Source organism: Sturnira hondurensis, unplaced genomic scaffold, assembly GCF_014824575.4.
Source record: "Sturnira hondurensis isolate 20B ecotype Veracruz unplaced genomic scaffold, ASM1482457v3 Scaffold0006849, whole genome shotgun sequence".
Classification (NCBI taxonomy): Eukaryota; Metazoa; Chordata; class Mammalia; order Chiroptera; family Phyllostomidae; genus Sturnira; species Sturnira hondurensis.
Window position 1 is genome coordinate 187352 of NW_028079480.1, and position 22925 is coordinate 210276.

The following is a 22925-nucleotide window of genomic DNA, read 5'->3' on the forward strand; positions in this document are numbered from 1 at the left end:
GGCACGCTCACAATCGGCCGTGTGGCAGCACAGACCTCGCACGGCATTCTCCGCAAGTGACAAGGAACGGCATAAAGCCGCGGCCGCCGGGGGAGAAGGGAGGGCGGCCGAGGGGGAGAACTCGGCCACGGCAGGGCGCAGCGCTCCCGGGCGCGCTGGAAGCCCCGGCGGCGGCCGAGGAAGGAGCCACTTTTCTGCCGCCCACGGCTGGGCTCGGGACGAGGTTTTCTTTCCCCGGCGACCCACGAAGTGGGGCAGACACTAAGCCTTGACCTAACCAGGGCTCGGGCACTAGCCCAAGCATCTGGGTAAAAATGGAGGGCGGGATTTAAAAGGCCCCAAGTCTCCGACCTTTCCTCCCCACTAGAGTAAAAATAAATTGATGAACAAAGCCACGAGGAACGCAGATTTGCAGCCTGGGGACTGGCGCAGGGCAGAACAGGCCTGCGGTCGCCGGAAGAGTACTGCTTTCCCCGACCCACCTACTCCTTCCCCGCTCGCGGTTCAAAGCCCTCCCCCCCCGCCCCGCGCCTCGAGTCTGGGAGCGCTAAACAAAGTCCGTAGCCGGCCAACGGTTCGGAAATATTGCACCTTATTTATTGACTCCTGTAGTGTATGGCAGCGGGTGTGTACATGGCATGTGGATGCAGTTATATATATATGTGCTGAATACAGAATACGAAACAGTAGGAACCCGGTAACACCTCCCGTAGGCCACCAGGTTCTGGATTTGTTCAGCCCTTCCCAATTTTTGATTTCGCTCCGCTGTTTTTTCTGGAAGAGCTCTACGCCCCCTGACAATGCGGAGATCCAGGCCGTAGACTCTGCTGCTGAGGGCAGGCGATTGGAAAAAAAGAAAATCGACTGTAGTGCGGTGCTCCGGGCCCGCAAGGGGCCAGAGGGTCGGTAGGGCCTGGGGATTTCTCAAGCCAACACGCCCATTTTTCTCTCCTTCATGCATTTTTTTCTTTTTCGGCCTTGGGGTTTCCGCCAACGTTTCAAGGAGGCCACGGGAAGGCCGAGGGAGAGAAGCCTTTTCGCTTTGGCAGAAACAAACGGCAGCCTGATTCCCAGCCTCTCGCACTCCCATAAGGGCCAGGGTGGGGCCATCGTCCTCCCAGGCACCTATCCGGCCTTTCTGCCTCGGAGACAGTCTCCGCGACCCATCTAGGGCATCTTCCTCACCCTTGGGCCCACTTTCTCAGGCCTTGTGTGAGCTACGCTCCAGGACTCCGGTGAGGGAGATGTTTATTTTATTTTTTTAACGAGAGGACCTGGCCCTTGGACCCAGCCTTTCTCGAGCTTCAGTCCCGCTGCGCCAGGCTGCGGTGGGGCGTCCACCGCCGTGACCCTACCAAGCCCGGATTCCCTGCAAGGTGCCTTGCGCGCAAGCCGCCCCGGCCGCCGCACCCTGGTGCAACGGCTGGGTGCTGCCACCGCCGCCGAACCCGCCCAGGTTGCTCATGTTCACAAAGGGGCCGCCTCCGGCAGCGCTGCAGGCGGGCTGCAGGGCCCCGGCCGTTGCAGAGGCCCCACCGCCCCCGCCCCCGCCGCCGCCGCCGCCGGCCGGGTATGCACAACCGTAACTACCGCTGTAGGCCGCGGCGGCGGCAGCGGCAGCGGCGGCGGCGGCTGCGGCCGCGGCCGAGTTCCCATAGCCGTAGGCGGGGAAGCCGTTGTAGGAGTAGGCGCCCGCGCTCACGCTGTAGGGCGCACCGTAGGCTTGCGCGCTGGGCGTGACGCACGGCTTGCCATCCCGCACCAGTACCGGCACGGCCACGCGACGCGGCGGCGGCGGGGGAGCGTGCGCACTCAGCTCCAGAGACTTGTCCTGCCGCTGTCTCTTGCACTTGTACCTGCGATTCTGGAACCAGATCTTCACCTGCGTGGACGTGAGCTTCAGGCTACTGGCGAGGTGCTCGCGCTCAGGCGCCGACAGGTACCGCTGCTGCTTGAACCTCCGTTCCAGCTCGAAGACTTGGGCTTGCGAAAAGAGGACACGGGGCTTCCGGCGGCTTCGTGGCTTCGGCCTCTCGCTGTCCTCTGCCACCTTACAGTCTCCGGCCGCCTCCAGAGGCTTCTTCAGCGGGCAGCTTTCTGCAGAAGAAGCAAAACAACAGCGTCCCTTAAGATGTTCTGGGCCTCGCGGCAGCTCCGATCCTAAAACACTGTGGCTCCATTTGATAGCATTATGGAGAGCGCGGTAGTAAATGCCTGGGGTTCCGGAAAAGTTTGTGGCTCTTGGCGCCTTGGGACCCTGAGACCGCCCAAGTACAGTCAGAACGCCCTTGAGGCACGTTCCATAGGGAGGGGTAGTTAGTACACATTTATTTAGAACTTGAGCATCTGAGAAAGAAGAGATTACCCAGTATTAAATCTGTGGCTCAGCGTGCTAATGACTGTTTTCAGGATGCAGGTTTGCAACTACATAATAACTACAGTATTTGCAAACCTGTTTGCCTTCCATTCTGTCACGGACAGCCGAAGGTGAGAGGCATGTGGGTATTTGGGGACCGGTATGCGAGAGTTGCTCGAAAGTCTTTCTGATAGAAGTGTCTGAGTGTAACGTTCGTGCGTTGCCCAGGGACTCTTTTTTTTGCTCTTAAAAAGACTACAAGCTCACAGCTAAACATCTGTGTGATGATGTCTGCGCGACTTCAGAGAGAAAAAGAAATTTGATTCACTGATTTAGACAGTTTCATGTTGCATTCGGGCCCATGGAGCTGTCAGAGCAGAGGCCTTGGCTTTGACCACCTCAGATCTCTTGGGGAAAGAGATTAGACTGTGCACCCTCAGAAACAAACATTTCCTTGGAGATTTTATTCAGTTATCCGATTTCCCTACCCAAATCGCCTCCCATAGATGAGAGTGGCCAGGATCTCCGACTAAGTTCAGCGTGGTTTTTCCTCGACGCGCAGCCGCTTAGTCTGGGACACAAAGCAAAATGTTGCAATTTTTTTTTTTAAGGCTGGCGCCTCAGGGGCGTGATTGCTCTGCCGAACGGACTGTGTTCCTGTTCAACTACCCCCTACCCCCTCCCTCTCTGCCCGATGCTGTGGGTGCTGCTGTGGGTGCGAGAACGCTGAGCCCCAAGGAGAGAGGTGAGGAAATGACTCTGCTGGTCTCTACCGAAGTTCCTGCGTCCTGTGGGCCCTGCAGACACAACCAGCTTGGACCCTCTTTTGTGAGAAGAAGGACCACTGCTCTGGCATCAGGGAACTGGTCTCAGGCTAGAGAGAAAGTAGAAAAGATCCAGGTTGTTGCCCCTCTAGCTCTTGGAAAGAGCAAAAACACTGGGAGTTGCCTGGGCCCAGCAGCTGAGCCCCTTTGCTTACCAGCATCAGGGCAGCAATAACTACTTTGCCTTCCCTTGGGTGCTGCCTCGATCCCTCTCTGGGAGAAGCAGTTGTCGGGGTCACATGGTCCTTTCCCCTGCGCCCCAGCTCCCTCTCAGGCACCTGCTTTTTGCAGAGTTGCAAACCTTACCAGCGCGAGGGATGACCGCAGCCAAAGGGTAAAGGGGCAGGCAGCCATGCTGGTAAGGTTCGTGGGCTGTTTGCGGGCACTTCGCCATTGCTCCAGATGTGTGGGTGCATTTTCTCCCCCCCCCCGCCCCCATACTCACTTTGGCTCCGGTCCCTCACGACTTCGGACTCCTCTTCATGTTCCTTAGGCCCGCTGCACGAGTCTCTCAGGACTGTGTGGACATAGCTCTGGGGACAGAGCCCCGACTCCCCGTGGCCATCGGCTGTGGCCAGTGAGTTCAAATAGGACAGTTTCTCGCCCTCTTCTTCCTCGTCTTCTTCCCCTCCGTCAGAAAATTGCGTCCCATCGGCAGCAGCCAGCATGCAGGGTGCCGAGTGGAAGTGGTGCTCCAAGTCCGCTTGCAAGTGAGCGCCGTGGAAGTGCTGTTGCTGCTGCTCCAGATTCAAAATGTCTTTGACTGAGAAAGGGGTGGAGGTGACCGGGCTTGGTAACATCATCAGGGCCACTTAATTGTCCAGTCCAAATACTCAATAAATCCCGGTGGGGGTGGGGGGCAGGCAGCGCTGCGGCACCAGCGCTCCTTTTGGACTCCACCGCTGCTGCCGAGTAGGGCTTTTGACAGACCCGGTCCAGCTCCAGTCTAAATCGCCTCCATTGGCCCAGACCTGGGAGTCTGGGTTTTGTTACAACCACTGCAGAGACTGGGGCCTCTGCTGTGAAGCTTGTGTCTGGGGTCGTTGCGTCACGTCGGGGGCGGGGCTCTCGCCTTTGCTTCCCTTCCCATTGGTTCCAGCTCATGTGGACCACGCCCCCCGCGTCCACTGAGTGGGGTGTAGTGGCACTACCAGAATTGACAAGGACTAATGTAGAGTCTCGAGGGAAGTTCAAGTCCCAGCTGGTGAGGCTGCACCACTTAGGGTGCCGCACACTGACTCCCACGCCTCCAGGCTGCACCTTCCCAGTCAGCGCCGGTTCTGGGAGGCTTCCTGTCTGCAAATCAACTCCAGGAAGGATAGATGGCCCAGGAGTGTGGTTTTTCCAGCTGTTGCGAGGCAGGAAAGGTTCCTGTCCTGTAAACACCGGGCACTGGATCCCCAAGAGGACAGTATGTTTTATATGTCTATAGATGAGCAACGTGTCTGTTCCTGCCTCATTGACTTTGCTCAAGCTGTTCCCTCCTATTGGAACGCTTCCCCACCCTTGATTCCATGAGTCAAAAGCTGTTCTCCGAGGTTCTGTTCAAATACTACCTCCAAGGAAGTGTGCTCCCTGATTGCCTAGCCGGAAGCCATCTCTCTCGAATCTGAACTTGCGGCGCGTGTTAGTAAAGGACATCATGTCACTCATTACTTCCCACCTAGTACTGTAGCTGTATTGCTTGCCTGCTCAACCCAGGTAGACTAGGAACCTCTGAGGGCAGGGTCCTGGCTGCATTTGCCCTTGTAGCCCTTGCAGCAACGGCACTAAGCAGGTATGTGAAAGACGGTACAGCCAAGTGAGTTATCACTGAACTTTGTTATCCCACAATTCTTGGTTTGAATTCTAGCCTAATCGGTGTGTGGCCTTGGGTGTTTCTAAGCCTCAGTTTCTTTGTCTAACAAAAAGGACACAATAATACCTTTTTCAGGGTTGTTGCCAGGAATAAATGAGGCAAAACATGTCAGGAGCTAAGGGAAGTCCCCATGCATGGTAAGTGCTGAAATACATATTAATTACTGCCATTCAACATCAGAGGTCAATCAATGTTTGTTGACTGCACTGGTGATGACACAGCTGGAGTGCCATGCACAAGGGGCGGTCTTGAGTGCAGGATCTGTCCTCAGAAGGGAGGTGACCCAGACATGGAGGCTGTCTTTTCCGTCTATTGAAATTGGGCGCCTGTTTCTAGGCCTTGACCTTTGGGTGTCTAATTTTTCCAACCCACATACCTTCTGGTGCTCTCATGCGGCCCTAGTTGTTTTCTGGGCAAATCTGTGGTGTCCCCTGAGATTCTGGAGACTCCCAATGGGTAGGAATCATCTTCCCATACAATAGGTGTTCACTTGCCATCATGCCTATCCCAGTGAGGAACTGCGGGCGCTGCCATGAGGCTTACAGAAAGACCCATGAACAGCACTGGCCTTGAAAAAATAGAGATCTTTTTCCACCCAATTTTGATGCCTTTGATCTGGCCCTAGCTGCCCCAAGCATTTTTTGGCAGCTGTGGTGGTGGAGCTGGGGGAGACCTGACACCTGCGTGTCAGCTAGAAGGAGCAGGGTGGACCATGCAGGGACTGTGGACAACATTCCTGGCTGGTTGCGGACATGGAATCGGAGTGGGGGTACAGTGGAGAGCTGCCAGGTACCCCCTTGCCCCCCCTCCCGGGCAAAGCAGTAGGAGTGGGTGTCCAAGGCCTCGGAGAGAAAGAACAGCCGGTTGGGAGAGGATAGAGGCGGGGCTGCTCAGAAAGGAACGGAAGTGCTTGGGGAGTCAGCCCCTGGGGCGCTGGGGAGCTGGGATGCAGCAGCACGGGCCACGTGTGCTGGGGAGTACTTAGGTGGCGGTTGCCGGTGGACTGTGGGGAGGCCCTCTTTGGGCAGGGCTTTGTGCCGGGAAGACCATACCACAGCTAGAGGGGTACCCCGTGCCTTTCTGCTTTGAATTCTCGGCCCAGGTGGGCTGACATCTCCAAACCAGGCCATGGTGTTGCAGAGAGAAGGATGAGTCTGGTTTTGTGGCAGAGGAAGAACACTTGGGCACAAAGATCAAGAAAGAGGTGGGGTGAGTGCACGGCACTGCCGGGTGGGGATCCTTGAATGTGTGTGTTGTGGTGGCAGGCAAGCATAAAAGAAGGAAGCTGCGTTCCAACATTCCAGCTTCACTTTCCGCCCCTGACTTCAGGGCTAGACGTTGCTGTGGGAATGTTTCTTCTCCCCTTTGGTTCCTGCCCCCCCCCGCCTTTTTTTTAAATGCCTCTCTGGATGCTTTTCTTGCATGATTTCAATATTCAGTAAAAAAGAAAGAAAGACAAAAGCTACCGAAACTCTTTCGTTTCCAACTGAAGCCTGCATTTCTCCTTGCTACAGTTCTCTTGCTTCTCCGCAGGGCTTCGCTTGCAGGCCTTCCATAAGTCCCTAAGAACTCCCCATCATGGAGCTGTTTGCCCCCGGGCACAGGGAACAACAAGGTGTGCCCACACACCAGCTGCCGCTGGTATCTGCCCGGTTCCCTCCACCCTGAGCCCACAGAAGGCTGTCTCCTCCCCACCCCTGGGCCCACTCAGTTCATTTTCCTTGAAACCTGCTGCCACCACTCCCCAGCCAGGTATCCCTGGGCCAGGTCTGAGTGGCTTATCTCCTGCATCCCCTGGTTGTGTTGCTCCTCAGCGGGCTGCCTGGGACTCAGTTCAGAACTACTGGGTTGAAGGCAAGTGCAGATCTGGGGGGGATGGGGGGCAGGTACAGGGGCCTAATAGGCTGTTTCTGTGCCCTGTCCCCCTTTTCTCATACCCAGCCATAAGCAGGGCTGATCTGGCCAGCGGAAGATTCTAACTGATACCTAGAGATGATCTTGGCCTAATGCCCCATGCAGGGGTTCAGGTCATCTCGGGCTGCCCTCCCCTTGTTCTTCAGGTTTCTTTTTGTGGGTCTGGTTCTCTCCAAGCAGAGATCCCCGGAAGGGATCCTCACCAGGCCCATCCCATCTAAGTGGCCTGCCTTTCCAGCTGCAGAGCTGCTGCAGCCCCTGCCTTAAGGACCTGGAGCGAGCACAGCAGCGGTTGCGCGCCCCTGCCGGGGAGGAAAGTGCCAGAGAAGTAGTTACTTTACAGCCGAGCTTCGTTCTCCGGAGTCACTTATCAGGACGTGGGATCTGGTTCTGAGGGGTATCCAGTTACCGTGGCGTTCTGGGGCACCTGCATTCCCCTGTCTGAAAAGAGGACCTTTAAAATCCTGGAGCTTGTGTTCAACTAAAAATAGGTTTTCGTTCCAGATAGTTTAGCTAATTACTGTCATATAAAGTAAATATCGTTGCATCCATGGAAGCATTTGATTTTATTTCAGTCGAGTGTGTCTGCCTATGTATGCTTGCCACATAAAACATTTATGCAAGTCCCCCTCCTCCCATATGTGATTAAAGAGCGTAGTAAAATGACAGCAAAATCTGAGAGGAAAGTGCTATATAGGTGTGTAAGCGATAAATAAAATTATGCCTTTTTTGGAGGAGAGTTGCATGCTAATCATTACAGTAAATATATTACCACATAAAAATGTGATCCTTCTTTGAAAACTGTAACATGTTCCCATAAGTTATTATCCTCTACACAAAAATTGCTTCATTAACATACGTATAAAAATAGGCAGATAATTGATCATTTTAGTTATATATGCCGCTTCTTACGTTGTTACCTTCCAACTATTCAAATAATCAGTTAATTATGTAACCAATGCCACAAGAAAAGTTCAAAGTTATTGCGGCTTTCTCATCTAACTGTAGCACCAAAGTCAGAAGTGATTTTTCTATTAGAACATGAAAAATCATCTGTGATGAACTTATAACTAGACAAAGCTACACGATAACATTTCAGCAGAATTTTTTCACTTTTACTGCTCTCCTAGAAATTGTATTTTAATGGCTCTTATCAAAAAATAAAATAAAATATATTTCTTCTTTAGGGGCAGCGCTAAGTAGGTTTTTGTTATTTTGGTGGTGGTGGGAGTGGTGTGTACGTGGGCAGGTGTTTTGGTTTGGTTTTGAGTTGAGGGATGTCAGGAAGCTGTTCGACTTTTTTGAGCAAACCAAAGGCAATTGTGTTTTGTGAGGAGGTTGAATACATTCTCTGCTTTTCAAGAAACGACAGTCAACTTGGTAGTTCACTCCCAGAAAGCACTGACCTGATCTAATTCCTTCAGAGGAGACTTTTTCCTTGTTTGGGTAATTTTTAAAGCGATTTTAAAATGGTGTCGAGCATTTTAGCTTGTTTTGCGTGTGTCTGTGTAACTGCCAGATTTTCCCATTTTGTGTTTGGAGTTTTCTCAATAAGCCACCACTTCCCTGTCCCGGGAGAGAACCAGTCTAGGTTCAGTAATCTTGTAATTCTTTGTGAATTTCAGGCCCTTGCTGAGGACATGAGTTTCGATTTCTCAGGGAGAGTGCCTTCCATATCCATGTGTATCTGCCCCACTCCGAAATATTTTAAGATAACAATGTAAATACAACTTCCACCACCAAAATGAGTTCTACTCTGCCAATATATTATATGGCTCAAAAAACTAACTTTTTCAAATGAAAACTAATGCGCTATTTTTCAAACAAAAACGCTTAAATAAAGGATGCCTAAACACAGACATTTATTTGTACTATTTGTGTCTGCTTTTTGGTAGTGCAGTGAAGTTTTTAACGTGGGGATTAAATTGGAATTCTGAATGCATTCCTTAACTACTTTTTTTAAAAAAGCGTGAGCTAAACTTCCTGTAGCGAAATTTCAATGTCTATAGGCTTTAAAAAATATAGTCTGACTTCAAAACTGCAGCTGCAGCCTTTGGCCAATAAATTCACTTAAACCAGAGCGTCTGCCTGCCCTGTGCAGACGTCTTTGCGCCAGAAGGGTGGGTGGTGGGGGAATGCGGTCATCGCGCTCCAAGAAGCAGAGGTTCTTTGTAACTCTTCTCACCGCGATCTTTTCAACCCTGTCTGCTCTCAACCGCAAGCGGGAGGACTTTGGCCACGGACGTAGAAATCTTTTCTCATATCTCCGTGGCGGTCAATTTGAAGTAAATAACGTCAAACCGTTTGAGAACGAAAAACACTTTTCTCACTTGGGAAGAAACCTTTGCCGCAGCCTTGTCGCCAAAGCAATTCCTTGTCTCGTCTTCGCAGAGTCCAGGCTGGAGGTCCGGGTCTTTGGTCCCCAATTTGAAAGCGGTTCCCAAGGTGCAGCGGGACCTTCGCTCCCTCAGTGGGCGCCGGGGTCTGCCGGTCTGGCCGCCGACTTGCTCTTGATTCTCTGAAGCGCTGGGGACACCCAACAGTTACCACTGCCCTGGGGACAGCCCCAGTTTGCCAGACCCTGCAGAGATGTTTTGGGGGGTGGGAGAGCTGCTATGTACTGCTGGCCTTGATCCGCACAGGCCTGGGACTCTGACCTGTAAGGGATGGAGGCCCCAGGCAGCCGCGGGGCACCACCGAGCAAAGCTACAGGGACCATAGGTGCGAGGTGCGGGAGGAACCCGGTCCAGGCCCACACTCGGGGTCTCGACTTCGCAGCCTCTACAGCCAGCGGAGACGCGGCTGTGTCAGGTGGGAGATCAAGAGTCCGGGGCCATGAGGCTGCGGGGACTGCACGGCCGCCAGGCCTCACTCCACCCTGCCAGCCACCAGCGCGTCTCCAAGCCGGTGCACGGTGTCAGCACCGAGCCTGGAGTGCGGGGCTTTCTCCTGCGAGCGTCTTCCTCCAGCTGCGGGCCAAGAGCCCGGGGCCCTAACAAGGAGCCTGGCGACCACAAGGGCTGGACTTCTGTCCTTGCCTGTAGGTTCTCGAACTCCTCGCGACCTCTCCGGACCCCCTCCTGCCTACCGGGGAGAAAGACCTCACCTCTGGCGCCTCGCGGTACTCAAAGACCCGGGAGAACCGGAGTTCCCGACCCCAAAAGTTCGGTGGCGGTCCTCCTCTGCCGCCTCTTTTTTCCCTTTGGCCACTTCTGCTTTCACAGGGGCCCGTCTCTTCCCTTCCTCACTCCCCTCTTTTCTTCACTCCCCCCCCCCAGCTCCTTTCTCTCTCATCCCTCTTCTCTCTGACTCCCTTTCTCACTAGGTCTCCATTCCTCCCCACCTCCTTCTCTCTCTTTTCACTCCCTCCCCTTTATATTTTAACTTAATTCCTCTCACCCCTCCTTTCTCACCCCTCCACTCTGAAACTCGTATTTTTGTCCCTGGACCCTATAGGTGTTTGACATGGAGAGAATCCCCCCTCCTTTGCTGCAGAGGGCTTGTACAGGTGGGACCACACTGGTAGAGTCTAGCCCCACTCCTGAACCCCAGACCCCCCATTTCATACTGTGCTTACTGTGTCTCAGGTACTGCTCATAAAAATGCCCAAGCACGGTGGGTGTGTGATTGGGACCCTCCTCTGCACTCTGTTCCAACCTGAAGGGCCTCTCTCTCCTCCCTGCCCACCAACCTCCAGCAGCCTCGGCTGCAGACCCTGACCAATCTGTGGGGCTCCAGGTGGCAAACTTGGCCACCTTCTCCATGGAAATCCCCACCGCAGGCGGGTCCTGCAGAGCCTCCGTTTCCTTCTATTGTGGCAGTCGGAAGAGGGTCACAGAGGAGCTGAAGGGGACCGTGGGGCCTGGGCCCCCAGCATCCCTTGAGAACACAGATGGGTGCTCTCAGGCCAGGGCCAGCCCCCCCTGCCCCTCCCCCACTACTACACACACAGGCAAGAGCAGACTGAACTGACCTTCCCTTCTTTCTTTCCTGCCAGCCCCACTTTAGATCACCCCAGCTGGGAAGTGTTGAAATGTTTCTCAGACTGCTATAAAATGCAGGGGCCAACACTGGAGAGCAGAGTGGGGTTCCACGCCCTTACACCACTCTGTAGCTGTTCCCAGCACACCTACAATCTCCTAACCTCTTCGTAGCTGCTGGGTAGGGGACCAGTGGGGACACTGAGTCCCTGGCCTCTGGTGAGGAGACAGGGTCTGGAGCCCTCTCCCCCGGGAAAGTTGGGCTTCCCAGCTGCGTGGTAGACAGTGGCCAGTCTCTATCCCTTTCCCTCCCATCTGCAACCATGTTTCTGAAGTTGACGGCAGTTGCTACGATCTGATAAATACGGATTTCCAACAAATGCACGCAGACCTGGCATGTATGTTTCTGTGGACTTATCTTTCTTTGAATGAAAAGGCATGTGCTTTTCTGTGCGAACACATCAGTGTGCACGTGCAGATCGGCGGGGGGGAGGAAGGCACTTGGACTCCCCCTAAACATAGCCTCCCATTAGGGCTCTGCTCTTTCAGAGGGTGTGGTCAAAACAGGAAGGCTGGGCCAACACCCGTGCTGAAACCCACTCCCTCCCCTTTCCCCACAAAAAACGTGAATTACTGGTAGTGACATGAGATTTGAAGAGAAATATTTATATGATCCAAGATGAAATCTAGCTTTCACAAGCATCAGACGCGCTATTTCCATTCAGGCAATTTATGGGATCATTACAATTAGTCTTGTCCCAAGTGGTCTCGTAAGGACCTGTCCAAGCTATGGTCGGAGAAGAGGGGATAGATTTTTATTACCACAATTGTAATGACTGTGTGTGCTCCTGAAAGTAATAAAACACTGAAATTATTCTGTGATTTAGACTTTAAAAATCTTCACATGCCCCTTCCTGTCAGCACAGTAGGGAGGGTGATCTGTGTTTGTGTGTGTGCACATATCGTGCCCCCCACACTGAGTGTGCACAGACCGGGGCGCAAATGAATGTTTCCTACCTCCCACAACTAGCAAACCAGTAATCATGTCTACGAATGGATGTGCACAAACCTCAGGAGCCCGCGTGTGCAGGAGCCAGCACCTGCGGCACCCTCCCCTACAGGGAGCGCCCACAGAATGAGGAGGCTGGGTTTGGGGTGGGGGCCTGAGAAGACGGGGCTTTCTCTAAACTATATTCACACCTCGTGCCTCTGTCTTGGGCCAAAGCATTGACTCAGGGCCACTTTTGTAGTCTTGTAGCCTTCAGCCTTGATAAACAGCAGTTTTCTCACCTATAAAAGGAGACAACAATGGTGCAGACTTTATGGGCCTGCAGTAAGGATTAAAGAAATGATGGGCTCACGGAGCCCTCGGGACAGAGAGGTGTGGCGTAAGTGTTCTTGTGGTGGGCCTGCGGGTGGGCGTTACACACACGGAGGAAGGGTCTGATCCTCTCTTCCCCTGAGCGGAGGTCAGGAAGCAGCATTCCCAGGAGCCCCTTTTTCGCACGTGGGGTAAAAACAGACAGGATTTAACTGCCAATCAAATTCTGCACTTTTTATTTTGGCCCTTGAACAAGGAGACTGGTTCTCTCAATCACTGGAGTTTCAGGATCTACAAGTACTCTTGGAGTCACCGACAGCATCCTCTCAGACTCCCTGTGCGCCCGCCCCATGCACACACAAGCATATCAAACAAACCCTGCTCCCTGACCCAGCTTTCCGCTCCCACAAATGCATCATTTTTTAGCAGCAGTAAACAAATCCCCGAAGTCTCACGTCATTGTTATCATGTTTAGATAAAGATCTGGCCAATTAGTGTCCACGCGGGAATGTAAATAAATCAGCACCGGCCAGGACCTACCCCTGCGCCTTGGGTGGTGGGTGTCCTTCTTCCTACCCGGCCTTGGTACAACGTCCCATACTCTTGATTTTCTCCTTTTCCTTCTGGTGGGTTGAGAACCTCTGACCTTCAGTTTCACGTGGCATCTAATCTCTTCACTCTGTCCCACATCCACTGTGTGACTTCAGGCAAGTCACTTACCCTCTCTGAGCCTGTTTCCTTTTCCTCCAAGAGAAGTTATTGATGACTACATCTCAGTTAGGACTGACTGGCAATTATAATAGATATAACACTGCTAACAACATAAACAACACTACTACTCCCACCGGCGATGCTCATATCGACAACATTAGCTGCCTTTCACAGTTTTCCTACCAGCACAAGTACATCTCAGTGTAACAACCTCCTCTCTTCCAGCTCCTGGGCAAACTGTCAGACCTCTGGCCAGAGACTTCCGTAGGACTGTGGGCTGGGAGACTGCTGGCTATGAAGATCGGAGAACATAGCCACGAGTGTTGTACACCCTTCCTCAGTGTCCACCACAGTTATTGTTTCTGCTTCTTTCAACAGCTCTTGTCTAGGGCCGTATTCGTTACGTGTTTTTCAGAGGAGGAAACTGAGGCTCAGAGAGGTGAGGTAACTTGCCCCAGTTCAAGTTCCTTGCATTCCACATTCGCTCCCTCTCTCTGCTCCTGTCACTTTCCTGGACAGCCCCGGCATTACCAGCCTGAGCTCCACGCACGGACTATCTGCCCAGGTACTGTGCTCTCTGTTTTTGCAGATTCCAGCTCAACAGCCCTCCCCTTCCCCAAACCCTCCAGTCGGGCCCAGGTGGCAGTCCGGCCCTAGAGAAGAATGTGTTAGAATGTGCGCAGGTGATGAGATTGACTGGAAGCTGCCTTGAAGATAAACACTGCTGGGAAGTGGGGTGGAGCCCTGTGGAGTCCCCAGCCCTCCGTGGGCATTTGCTCAGAACTGCTTTCCTTCTCCTGATCCGTGTCTTAGCTCTCTCTTCGAAAAGAAGAGGATGCACGTCAGGCTCTGTTTTCTGAAGTATGTGCCATGGAGTTAATATCAATCACGATAACAAACTTCCCACTGGTGAACAAAATGTGCCACGTGCACAATCAGAGAAGTCTCAAACATTTCTGAGACAGATACTGCTCTTCCCCTCTCAATACAGAGCCACGGAAATTGGGGCCCACAAAAAGAAATTACTCGGCCAAGGTCATGAAGCACATAAAGGGATGGATGAAACACTTCCAGGCCCTGGCACTAGACTCTGCCACTCCACCTCCTAGATAGGCTGGAGAGGGTGTCCTGCACCAGCGGGATTCCAGGAACCAGGACTCCAACGCCACCTGCCCCCAGGGAGACCATCCCCTAGCTATCCCTAGACTGAGTGTCTAGCATCAGGGCTCCTGAACTGACCCAAGAGTCCAGAAGTCTAGCTCTGAGCGTGCCTCAAGCCCCCAGTCCCAGTCCCTAGGAACAGTCCACAGGGCTTTTGGAGATAGTTTCCTTCTCTCCGCCAGGACCTCTCATCCACTCTGCACAGTCAATCCCTGCGAAGGAGGTGGGACTTCTCACTGGAAACCAACCACTGATGCCTCGGGGGTTGGGGGGGGGTGCTGGTTCCAAATCTTGGAAACCAGGTTCCTCAAAGTCTGGGCCATTGCCTGCGCCTCTGGTGCGCAGTGCGCTGGTTGGTGCTGAGTGGTGGGTTCAAATCCGGTCTCCACTTTGTCTCCTGGTGAATTCCTCAATTCTGAGCCCTGCTTTTCTCATCTGTAGAACTGTAAATGCTAAAAGTACCTACCACATTGGTCACTTTGAGGATTAAATATTACGTCTGTGAAGCACTTAGTGTGGTGACTGGTACGGCAAACCCTCAATAAATGTTAGTTTATTAGTACTAATCCCGGGACTAGTGGAGGCTGACTGTATCCGTTTCTCTGTGTGAGGAGCTCGCTCGGTGTCCCTGTTCGCGCTGAGACTGAGGCCAGGTGGCACCGGTGGGCGGTGGCTGGATTCACAGGTGCGGGTATTTTGAGAGAAGAGCGGATTAACTCTGGTTCGGCGGTGTTTGGGGCCGGGCTCAGGTGGTAACGTAAACTTCAGCAGGGTGGCGCGGCATTCTAGGCGTGTGTGCGTCTGTCCCAAGCCACGTGCGTGCTCGGGCCTGTGTGTGTGTCCGGGTCCCAGATGACGCGCCTGCGGGGACCTCACCTGCTTCGGATCCAGACTTCTGCCCCAGCGAGAACCTTCGGTTTACCTGACGGATGCGTGTTGTCCACGTTGTGTACACAAACTCTGGACCAAGACTGGGGTCCCGAGTGCTCGGCCTCTGGCTCATCGAACAATTTACGCTATTAATGGTTATTTTATTTATATCGTTAGAATTGTCCCCCTGGGTCTGTTTACACCAACGTCTGGCTGTCCCAGCCGCAGTGTTTGGACAGGGGATTACACTAATGGATGGGGAGCTGGGAGTGGGGGAAGGAGGCTCGGCTGGCAACGGGGCTCCGGGCCGAGGGGCCGCCAAGCCGGGCGGGCCCCTCCTGGGCTCGACCTCTGACCTTAGGAGGGAAGGAAACGTGTCTGCCCGCGATAGGAAGCTTTGGCCTCCGGTGGAGAGGAGGCTGGAGGTGCCTGCTCCCGGGAGGCCCCTACCCCTCTTCTCTCGGGGCTGATTCCCCAACCGAGGTCACCCCGCTCCGGCGCGCACGCGTCAACAAGTCAACAAGACCTGGAGCTCCCAGGTTGGCGGCCGCTTTGATTTTCCCTGTAGGTGGCGGCCAGTTTAGTGCTGCAGCCTCCAAATTCGGATTATAGCTGAGCCCCGGGCGCCTGGCGGTCGGCGGGGTTAGAGTCGCCTTCAGCCTTCAAAGGGCGGCCACCCAGCGGTCTGGATGCTCCCCAAACTGGGAAGGCCCCACAGCACCCGGCCCTAGATACGCGCCTGCATATCCATTGAGCTCTCCGGAGCCAAACGCGGCCTGTGCACCCGCCACGCGCAGTGGAAAGGCCGCTGCCACCTGCTAGCGGGCAGGTAGCCCACCCGCTGGCGCTGAGGGCTAACAAGGATTTCTGGGATCTTGGCAGCCTTCAGCTGGGAAAGACTAGGCCTGGAATACCTGGCTTTGGAGCCACGCGCCCATACGACAGGGCTAGGGCTGATGCGTAAAAACAACATTTAGTTAGCTTTTTCTAGTGCCAGACACCATGCTAAGAATTTTTACTCTCCACAACAATCCTAGGAACTATTATCTCATTTGGCGAAGAGGAAACAGGAGGCTTAAGTCTGGGCTAGTTCTCACAACTGGTGTAGAGCCAGAACTCTTAACAACGAAGTCCCGCTGGAACTAGCGGGGGTTCTTAACATTTTGGGTTTAGAGCAACTGTTTGGGACCCTGGTGCAAGGTACGAACCCTCTCCCCGGAAGAACGCCCATGAGCGCATGCAGCCCCCATCCACAGACCTCTGGCTAATTGGCTTTACAGTTTATACAAATCACCCTTGATTTAGTTTGTTAATTTTAAGCATAGACCAGAAAGACAGACAGTACTTTTTACACCCTTCTAACTGTTACAGTCTTCTAACTGCAGATTGCTGACACTCAGAAATGTGAAAGCATTTGCTGGAAAGCACACAGTTGGTGAATGTGGAGCTGGGCTCTCAGGGCTTAGGGCCCTGGAATCCTCGTGGACACCACTTCTCCAGTCAGTCTCCACAGACCTTGAAGTTCTCCTCTTCCTTACCTCTTGGTTCTCACTTTCTGTCCGCTCGCAGGAGAGCTTGGAGCCAGCCCTTCCGAGTATCTCGGTTTTTCTTAGGGGCCTCCGCGAGGTGCTCGGCTGGCCGGCTGGCGGGGGCAGGGTGGGGGACGCAGCGCCAGGACCCCGTTGCCCTGTGCGCTGTGGGCCTCGCTGCCAGGAGGCGCGCTCCGGTAAACGGTTTATCTAAAGACAACTTCTGTTTCTCGTTCGCTGTCGGGAGTTGCCCTGCAGCCAGCAATGAAAAATGCGCCTTTTCCCGAGGCTCTGGCGCTGGTGATTTATGTGGGAACCGTCCTCACCAGCGAGGCCTGGGCTGCTCAGTCGGCCTTAGGGGTGGAGGGCGGGGGCCCCGCCTGGAAGAGAACCTAGTGCCCCGGTTCTTCCAGCGCCCACTTTAACAGAGCCCCCCTACACCCCTACCTCCAGGACATTTTACAGCCGCTCCCCGGGAAGCTGAGCGCTTTATCGGCGGTAAAGTAAACACCATTATCCCAGGTCCATTAACACGGAGATTTTGGCGTTGTAAATATACCTCGAGAGAGAGAGAAAAGAGGAGCCCCGAGAACTCCGTTGTAAAACGGTGAAGGTTCTCCAAGATTTATGGCCGCCGACGGGCCCCCCCATCCTGGTCAGAAATCCCTGTCTAAACCAAAGCTAGAAGGTAGGGCATTCCCCCAGCCTAGACATCCTGCTCTGGGCGTTAAGACCGCGAGGGGAGGGAGTCCCCAGGACGCATCTCGCCCAGCCATTACTTTTCTTTAAGTCAGGGGCCAGGAATGCTGATTTCTTTCCGGCTGTGGACGCACAGATAAACTCTCAGCAGAGAGCAACCAGTGTAGACGGTGCCAGGGGCCAGGATGCTTGTGTTTCAGGCTCCTTCCTCATTTGTAAACTGGATAGTGCTTTCAGCAGCTGCTTGGGAGTTTGCAAAGCACAGGAGACCTGGAATTTGTGGGCACTGCCCCAACACCCTGTGACCTAGGGCGGTCATTCGGCCAGCTTGTGTGGCCGTGCTTTTGCTTCTCTTTCCAAAAGGAAATGCCCACCTAATTTACTCTGGGGCCAGCTTGTACACGGAGTCAAGTCGGGATGATGGTGTGGGCACATGGCAGATTAGACGGTCCTTGCTCTCCACCTGTCTGGGTTTCTATTTCTGATGAGTATCTATGACTTGTTCCAGGAACTTTCTGCTCATCCAGAGTGTGGTTTTCTTATCCTCTCAAGTCAATATTTATTTTGACGAAACAGTGGATTTTGAAGTAGGAATAGCGGCCCAGCTTGATTGAGAAAACAAAGGGACACGTTCTCCAGGCCAAGGGAAGCTTCAGGAGGAGCCAGAAGCTCTCCTAACCTTTGCCAAGGTCATTTTCAGAAAACAGTCCATGCTGAGAGTCTGCTTCTTCTCTAGCCCTGAGAATTTAGTAACTTGCCTGAGCTCCTCCACCTGCCTGACAGGTTGGCTTTGGGGGGAGGGGCAGTGGGGTAAAAACAGGGAGCAGAAAGGCGCCAGAAATACTTTGGGGTTCTTTGGCGTAACTGTCACTATATAGAGCAGGACTTTTAGCTTCTTTTTTTCCCTCTGCCAAGGGTCTCTTTGACAACTTTGACAGTCTGGTGAAGCCTAAAGACCCCCTCTCAGAATAATATTTTTAAATGCATTAAATAATATACATACAGCAACATTGAAATACAGTTAAAATCTTTTTAAAAATAATAATATAGTAATACATGTGCATTGTTTAAATAAGAAAATCTAATGGTAAGTCTAAAAACAGCCGTCAGTTTATTTTTCTTTTCATTTCATTGTTGTTCTATTTCAGTTGTCCCAATTTTCCCCCATTGCTCTCCCCTGCACCCTCCCACAGTCAATTCCCACCCTGTCGTCCATGTCCATGGGTCATTTATACCTGTTTTTTGACTAAACCTTTCCCCCTCCTTCCCCCCTTCTTTCCCTCCCTGCTAAAAAAGCAACCATCATTTTAAAGTAGTGATGAATGTAAATGGGATGTTAGGGTACTGGAAGGAGCAGGCTATGACATATCTGGGTTTCAAATTGGTGACCAAAATCACAGGTACTAGTAATACACTGGGTTTGTTGCCTACATTCACAGTGAATGAAATTGCTAAATTACAGTTAGGACTAATAAAAATAAAGATGTATTTTTTTCCCTTTCAAGTTTATGGACTCCTGCATTCTATCCTCAGGTCCCTTGGAAATCCATGAACCGCAGGTTAAGAACCACTGGTCTAGGGTCAGAATCTAGATCATTTCATCTCCAAGAATGGTCTTTGGATCACCTGTATCAGAATCATCTAAGGGGTGTTTGTTAGAAAATTCTAGGGCCACTTCTAAAATCTACTCTGTAGGTGGCCCCAGAAAACTGTATTTTAAAATAAATTCTCCAAGGATTGGTTTCACATGAAGTGTGGGACTCCCTGCATCTGGACTTCACTGATTAGCATTATCATTTTGGTTGGCTGTTTGGATGATGAAAGGAAGACCCCCTTGGAGGTGTGGGGGGTCGGGTGGGAGACAGAATTCTGGGCAGAAGCTGCTCCATGGAGACTACTTTGAGGTGTTCATTCCTCAAATGAACTTGGTGGGCACAGCAGGCTGGGGCATGGGAGAACACCATGGAAGGAAGCCGGAATGGGACATTTTGGTGAAGCCTCCTAACATGCTGGCAGAGGCTCCAGAAAAACTTTAGAGAGTAACTGGTCCCCACCCCCACCTTGATCCTGTATTTTATATACAAAAAGAGAAACTTGCTGAAGGCCACATTGCTAGTGGCAGAGGTAGGTGTACAATCCACTATATTAAAATGCCAAGTTTAATTCTCACACTTGCTGGTGGTTAGTTCAGGGTGTGACACATGGTCAGTGGCAAGCCTTGTCACTGTGGCCTTATGTAAACTTCTCCATCAGGGTTCTGCGCTGGCTTCCTTTTCACTTTCAGGTGCTCCTGCGTTGTGAGCTCCTTCACAGAATTTTTCCATGTTTCCACCTTTGGAACTTTCTTCTTCTTCTTCTTTTTTAAAAAGATTATATTTTTAGAGAGAGGGGAAGGGAGGAAGAAAAAGAGGGAGAGAAACATCAATGTGTGGTTGCCTCTCTCACGAGTCCCCTACTAGGGACCTGGCCTGCAACCCAGGCATGTGCCCTGACTGGGAATCGAAGCAGTGACCCTTTGGTTCTCAGTCTGCGTTCAATCCACTGAGCTACACCAGCCAGAGCTTATGTTCTCTCTCTCTCTTTTTTTTGGAATTGTTGTTCCAGTACAATTGTCTCCATTTTCCCACCACATGGAACTTTCACTCACTCATTCATTCATTCATTCATTCAATGATTGTCATGGACCAGGCCTTGTCCTAGACACTCTGAAAGGTAAAGAAATGAGTAAAGAGGTGATTACTACCCTTAAGGAACTTTCACAGATACCCTCTCTCATCACTATCTGTCTTATGTAAGCCTGATAAACATCAAGCCTCTCTTCGACCCAGGCCTGATTTGGTGTTTGTACAATCACTGAAGGTCAAAGATGTTTTGTTGGAAGGGAGGAAGAACCTGCAGCACATCGATTGGTTGGGGACCTGTCTTTCCCATTGTAAATGGTAACTAGTCGGATTATGAGCTTTGATGAACACCACTGTAGTGTTAAAGTGTTTGACAAAGTGGGGTCTTTTCAAAAGTAAGAAATGTGCACGATGCACCCAACCTGACACTTAGGATGATTATGAAATTGCTGGCTCCGGATCAACCAAGTGATTATAACTGACTGCACAGAGTCAACACAGCTCTGACTAACAAATTTTCACCTGGCGTGAACTTCGGCTCCACCGTTACCATTTGATTCCCTTTGTATTCTAATGTGTGTCTTCCTAAACACTTGTGCCTCAGGCAGATAGTTGAGTTTAAATTTTCTCTTGAGTAAAATGAGTATAGCAATGCCTACTTCATACACTTGTTAGAAGGGCTAAGTAAAATCATGTATGATCAAAGTGCTTTGTAAACTCGAAGGTACTATGCAATGTGAGTAGTTCTGGCTTCAATGGGAGTAGTAAATGCTTTTGGAACCAGATGAACCTGGGTTCCGAGCCTGGCAAGAACCACTGACACCATCTGTATGCTATTTAACTTTCCAAGCTCAATTTTCTCATCCATAAAGTGAGACTAAAAATACGTATTTTTCTGGATCATTGTTCTAATATTTAAAGAAAATAATTTGGTGGGGGTGGGCGGTAACAGAGAGTCCACCGCATTGCAGTGTAACGCAGCCAAGAGCTATTCCTAGGTTGTCGATGTTGGAATGCAGGGACTGTGTCCTAGCTTTCTTCATGTCTTTAGAATGTGGCAGAGAGTCCTGCACATAGTTGACTCTTAATTTTGGATGAATGAATGACTAAGGAAGCTTGGCATGTATGTCACCAAGCCCTACATAAGCTGTATTTACACAAAGTCCTCACTGGCCAAGCACAGCTACTTCTCTGTTAACTTCAACCCCAGTTCTACACTGGTGGGCCCATGGCATTCACCCCTCCCCCTGAAGAAGAAAGGGGTCATGTTGAGACTCAGAAAGTTAGTAGCTGCAAACAACAACAGCACATGGCTTGAGGAAAAGATACAAGTTTCTAAGTGACCATCCATCCATCCACCCACAAATGTCTATTACACTAGTACTGTGTACCAAGCACTGTTCTAGGTGTGGAGGACTCAGCAATAAACAAGACAGACAAGATTTCTGTCATCAGTCTCTTTAGCCAGTGCAAAGAGTGACACCTAGAGTTTCTGTTTCTTGCTTTCTTTTTGAGATGAGTGGATCTGAGAGTGGAGAGCAAACCCAGGAACTTGCTGCAGTGACTGAGTCTGCAGTGGAGAATCGAGCCTAGCCTAGCCACACACACTCATCAATAAGGGCACAATTGACAGAGGGAGAAAGAGGAAAAGAGAGGGTGAGGGAGAAAAAGAGAAAATTCATTTTCTATTGCCGCTGTAACACAGCCCATAGACTTAGTGATTTACCACAAGGCAAATGTCTTACGGTTCTAATGGTCAGAAATCTGACGTGGGCCTCACCATGCTAAAAGCAGTGTTAGCCTTTTTGGAAACTTAGAGGAAAATCTATTTCCTTGCCTTTTCCAGCTTCTAGAGGTGGCCCACATCCCTTGGAGCATAGGCCCCAACCTGCATCTCCAAAGCCAGCAGTGACAGGCCAATTCCTTCTCAGCGGCAACCTCTGGTCTCTCTCTGACCACAGCTGGGAAATTAAGGATTCTTGTGATTAGGTTGGGTTAACCTGGATAATCCAGGATAATCTTCCCATCTCAAGGTCTGTACCCTTCATTACAGTGCAGATTTGCCACGTAAGGCAACATATTCGTAGGTTCCAGGGATTAGGATATAGGCAACTTTGGAGAGCATTATTCTGCCTAGGAAGGAAATATTTCCCTGACATCTTTCTCAGAATAAAGGACTTCCAATAACTGAACAATGAAGACTTAAGAATGCAGCTTTAAAATTCAGCATTTTCTAGTAAATTATATGTTACTTTTTGCTGCACATGCAGCAACCATTGACATAACATACATTACTCCAAGCACAAACCAGTGCTATCCACGGCCACCCACTCTTCTCATCCAGGAGTCCCCTTCTGCACACAAGCTCTGTTTGATGTAGGAGATCGACTCCTTGTTCATTATACTTCATCTTCATCATACTTTCAGCTTTCCATCTAGTGCAAGATGAGCCCCAGGCAAAGCTGCGGGAGAGCTGACATTTGTCATTGATGCCACCGTTGTCTTTACCACTAGAGACACCAGTGTCTTTACCACTCTGCCTGCAAGCACATCCGTAACTGCCTGAGGACTTTTCTACAGGTGCACATCTATGGAAGAAGGCTGGAAGAGAGTACTCCAAATGGTAGTATTTTTTCAGTGGTAAAATTATGGGTTTCTTTCGTATCTGTCTTTTGGACGTTATTACTGTTCCTTTGTATTCATCAATAAATATGTGTTCATAAGTGTTAGCCATTTGATGGATAAACTAGTTTTGCAATATGAAGCTGAGAGCTGGAGATCAAGATTTGGATTTTGTACTTTTGTTTCTGAGAAGGCAGCCTTGACTGGAAGTGAAGAATAGGAGACTCAGGTAGATCTGGGCTGGAGTCCTAATCCCTCCATATCCAACCTGGTTGACTGTGGGAGACTGACTCCATTTCTGCAGGTGTAAAATGAAGAAACTGAAGAGCTTTTCTGTCGCAGTATTTCTGTGAGAATTAAGTCACAGATGCACGGAAACTTCTCAAGCTGGTATCTGGCAGATAACAGGCCCCCAATAAACACAAATTGTTGTTTTTAGAGCATAAACATTCCTTAATC

General features: G+C 51.3%; 1 protein-coding gene across 1 annotated transcript; it reads right to left on the reverse strand.

Annotated features, from left to right (window-relative positions):
* Positions 1-574: 574 nt before the first annotated feature.
* NKX2-3 (NK2 homeobox 3) lies at positions 575-4185 on the reverse strand. The gene is made up of 2 exons (XM_037050771.1): positions 3626-4185; positions 575-2097 (listed from the first exon to the last, which is right to left on the reverse strand). Exons 1-2 carry the CDS (start codon positions 3981-3983, stop codon positions 1352-1354), a joined length of 1104 nt encoding a protein of 367 aa, XP_036906666.1. The 5' UTR covers positions 3984-4185; the 3' UTR covers positions 575-1351.
* Between the last annotated feature and the right edge of the window lie 18740 nt (positions 4186-22925).

Excerpts from the sequence above, each read along its gene's own strand:
- NKX2-3 (XM_037050771.1), bottom strand. The coding sequence starts at position 3,983 with ATGATGTTACCAAGCCCGGTCACCTCCACCCCTTTCTCAGTCAAAGAC. Across the intron at positions 2,098-3,625 it reads CGTGAGGGACCGGAGCCAAA|AAAGCTGCCCGCTGAAGAAG; the intron begins GTGAGTATGGGG and ends CTTCTTCTGCAG.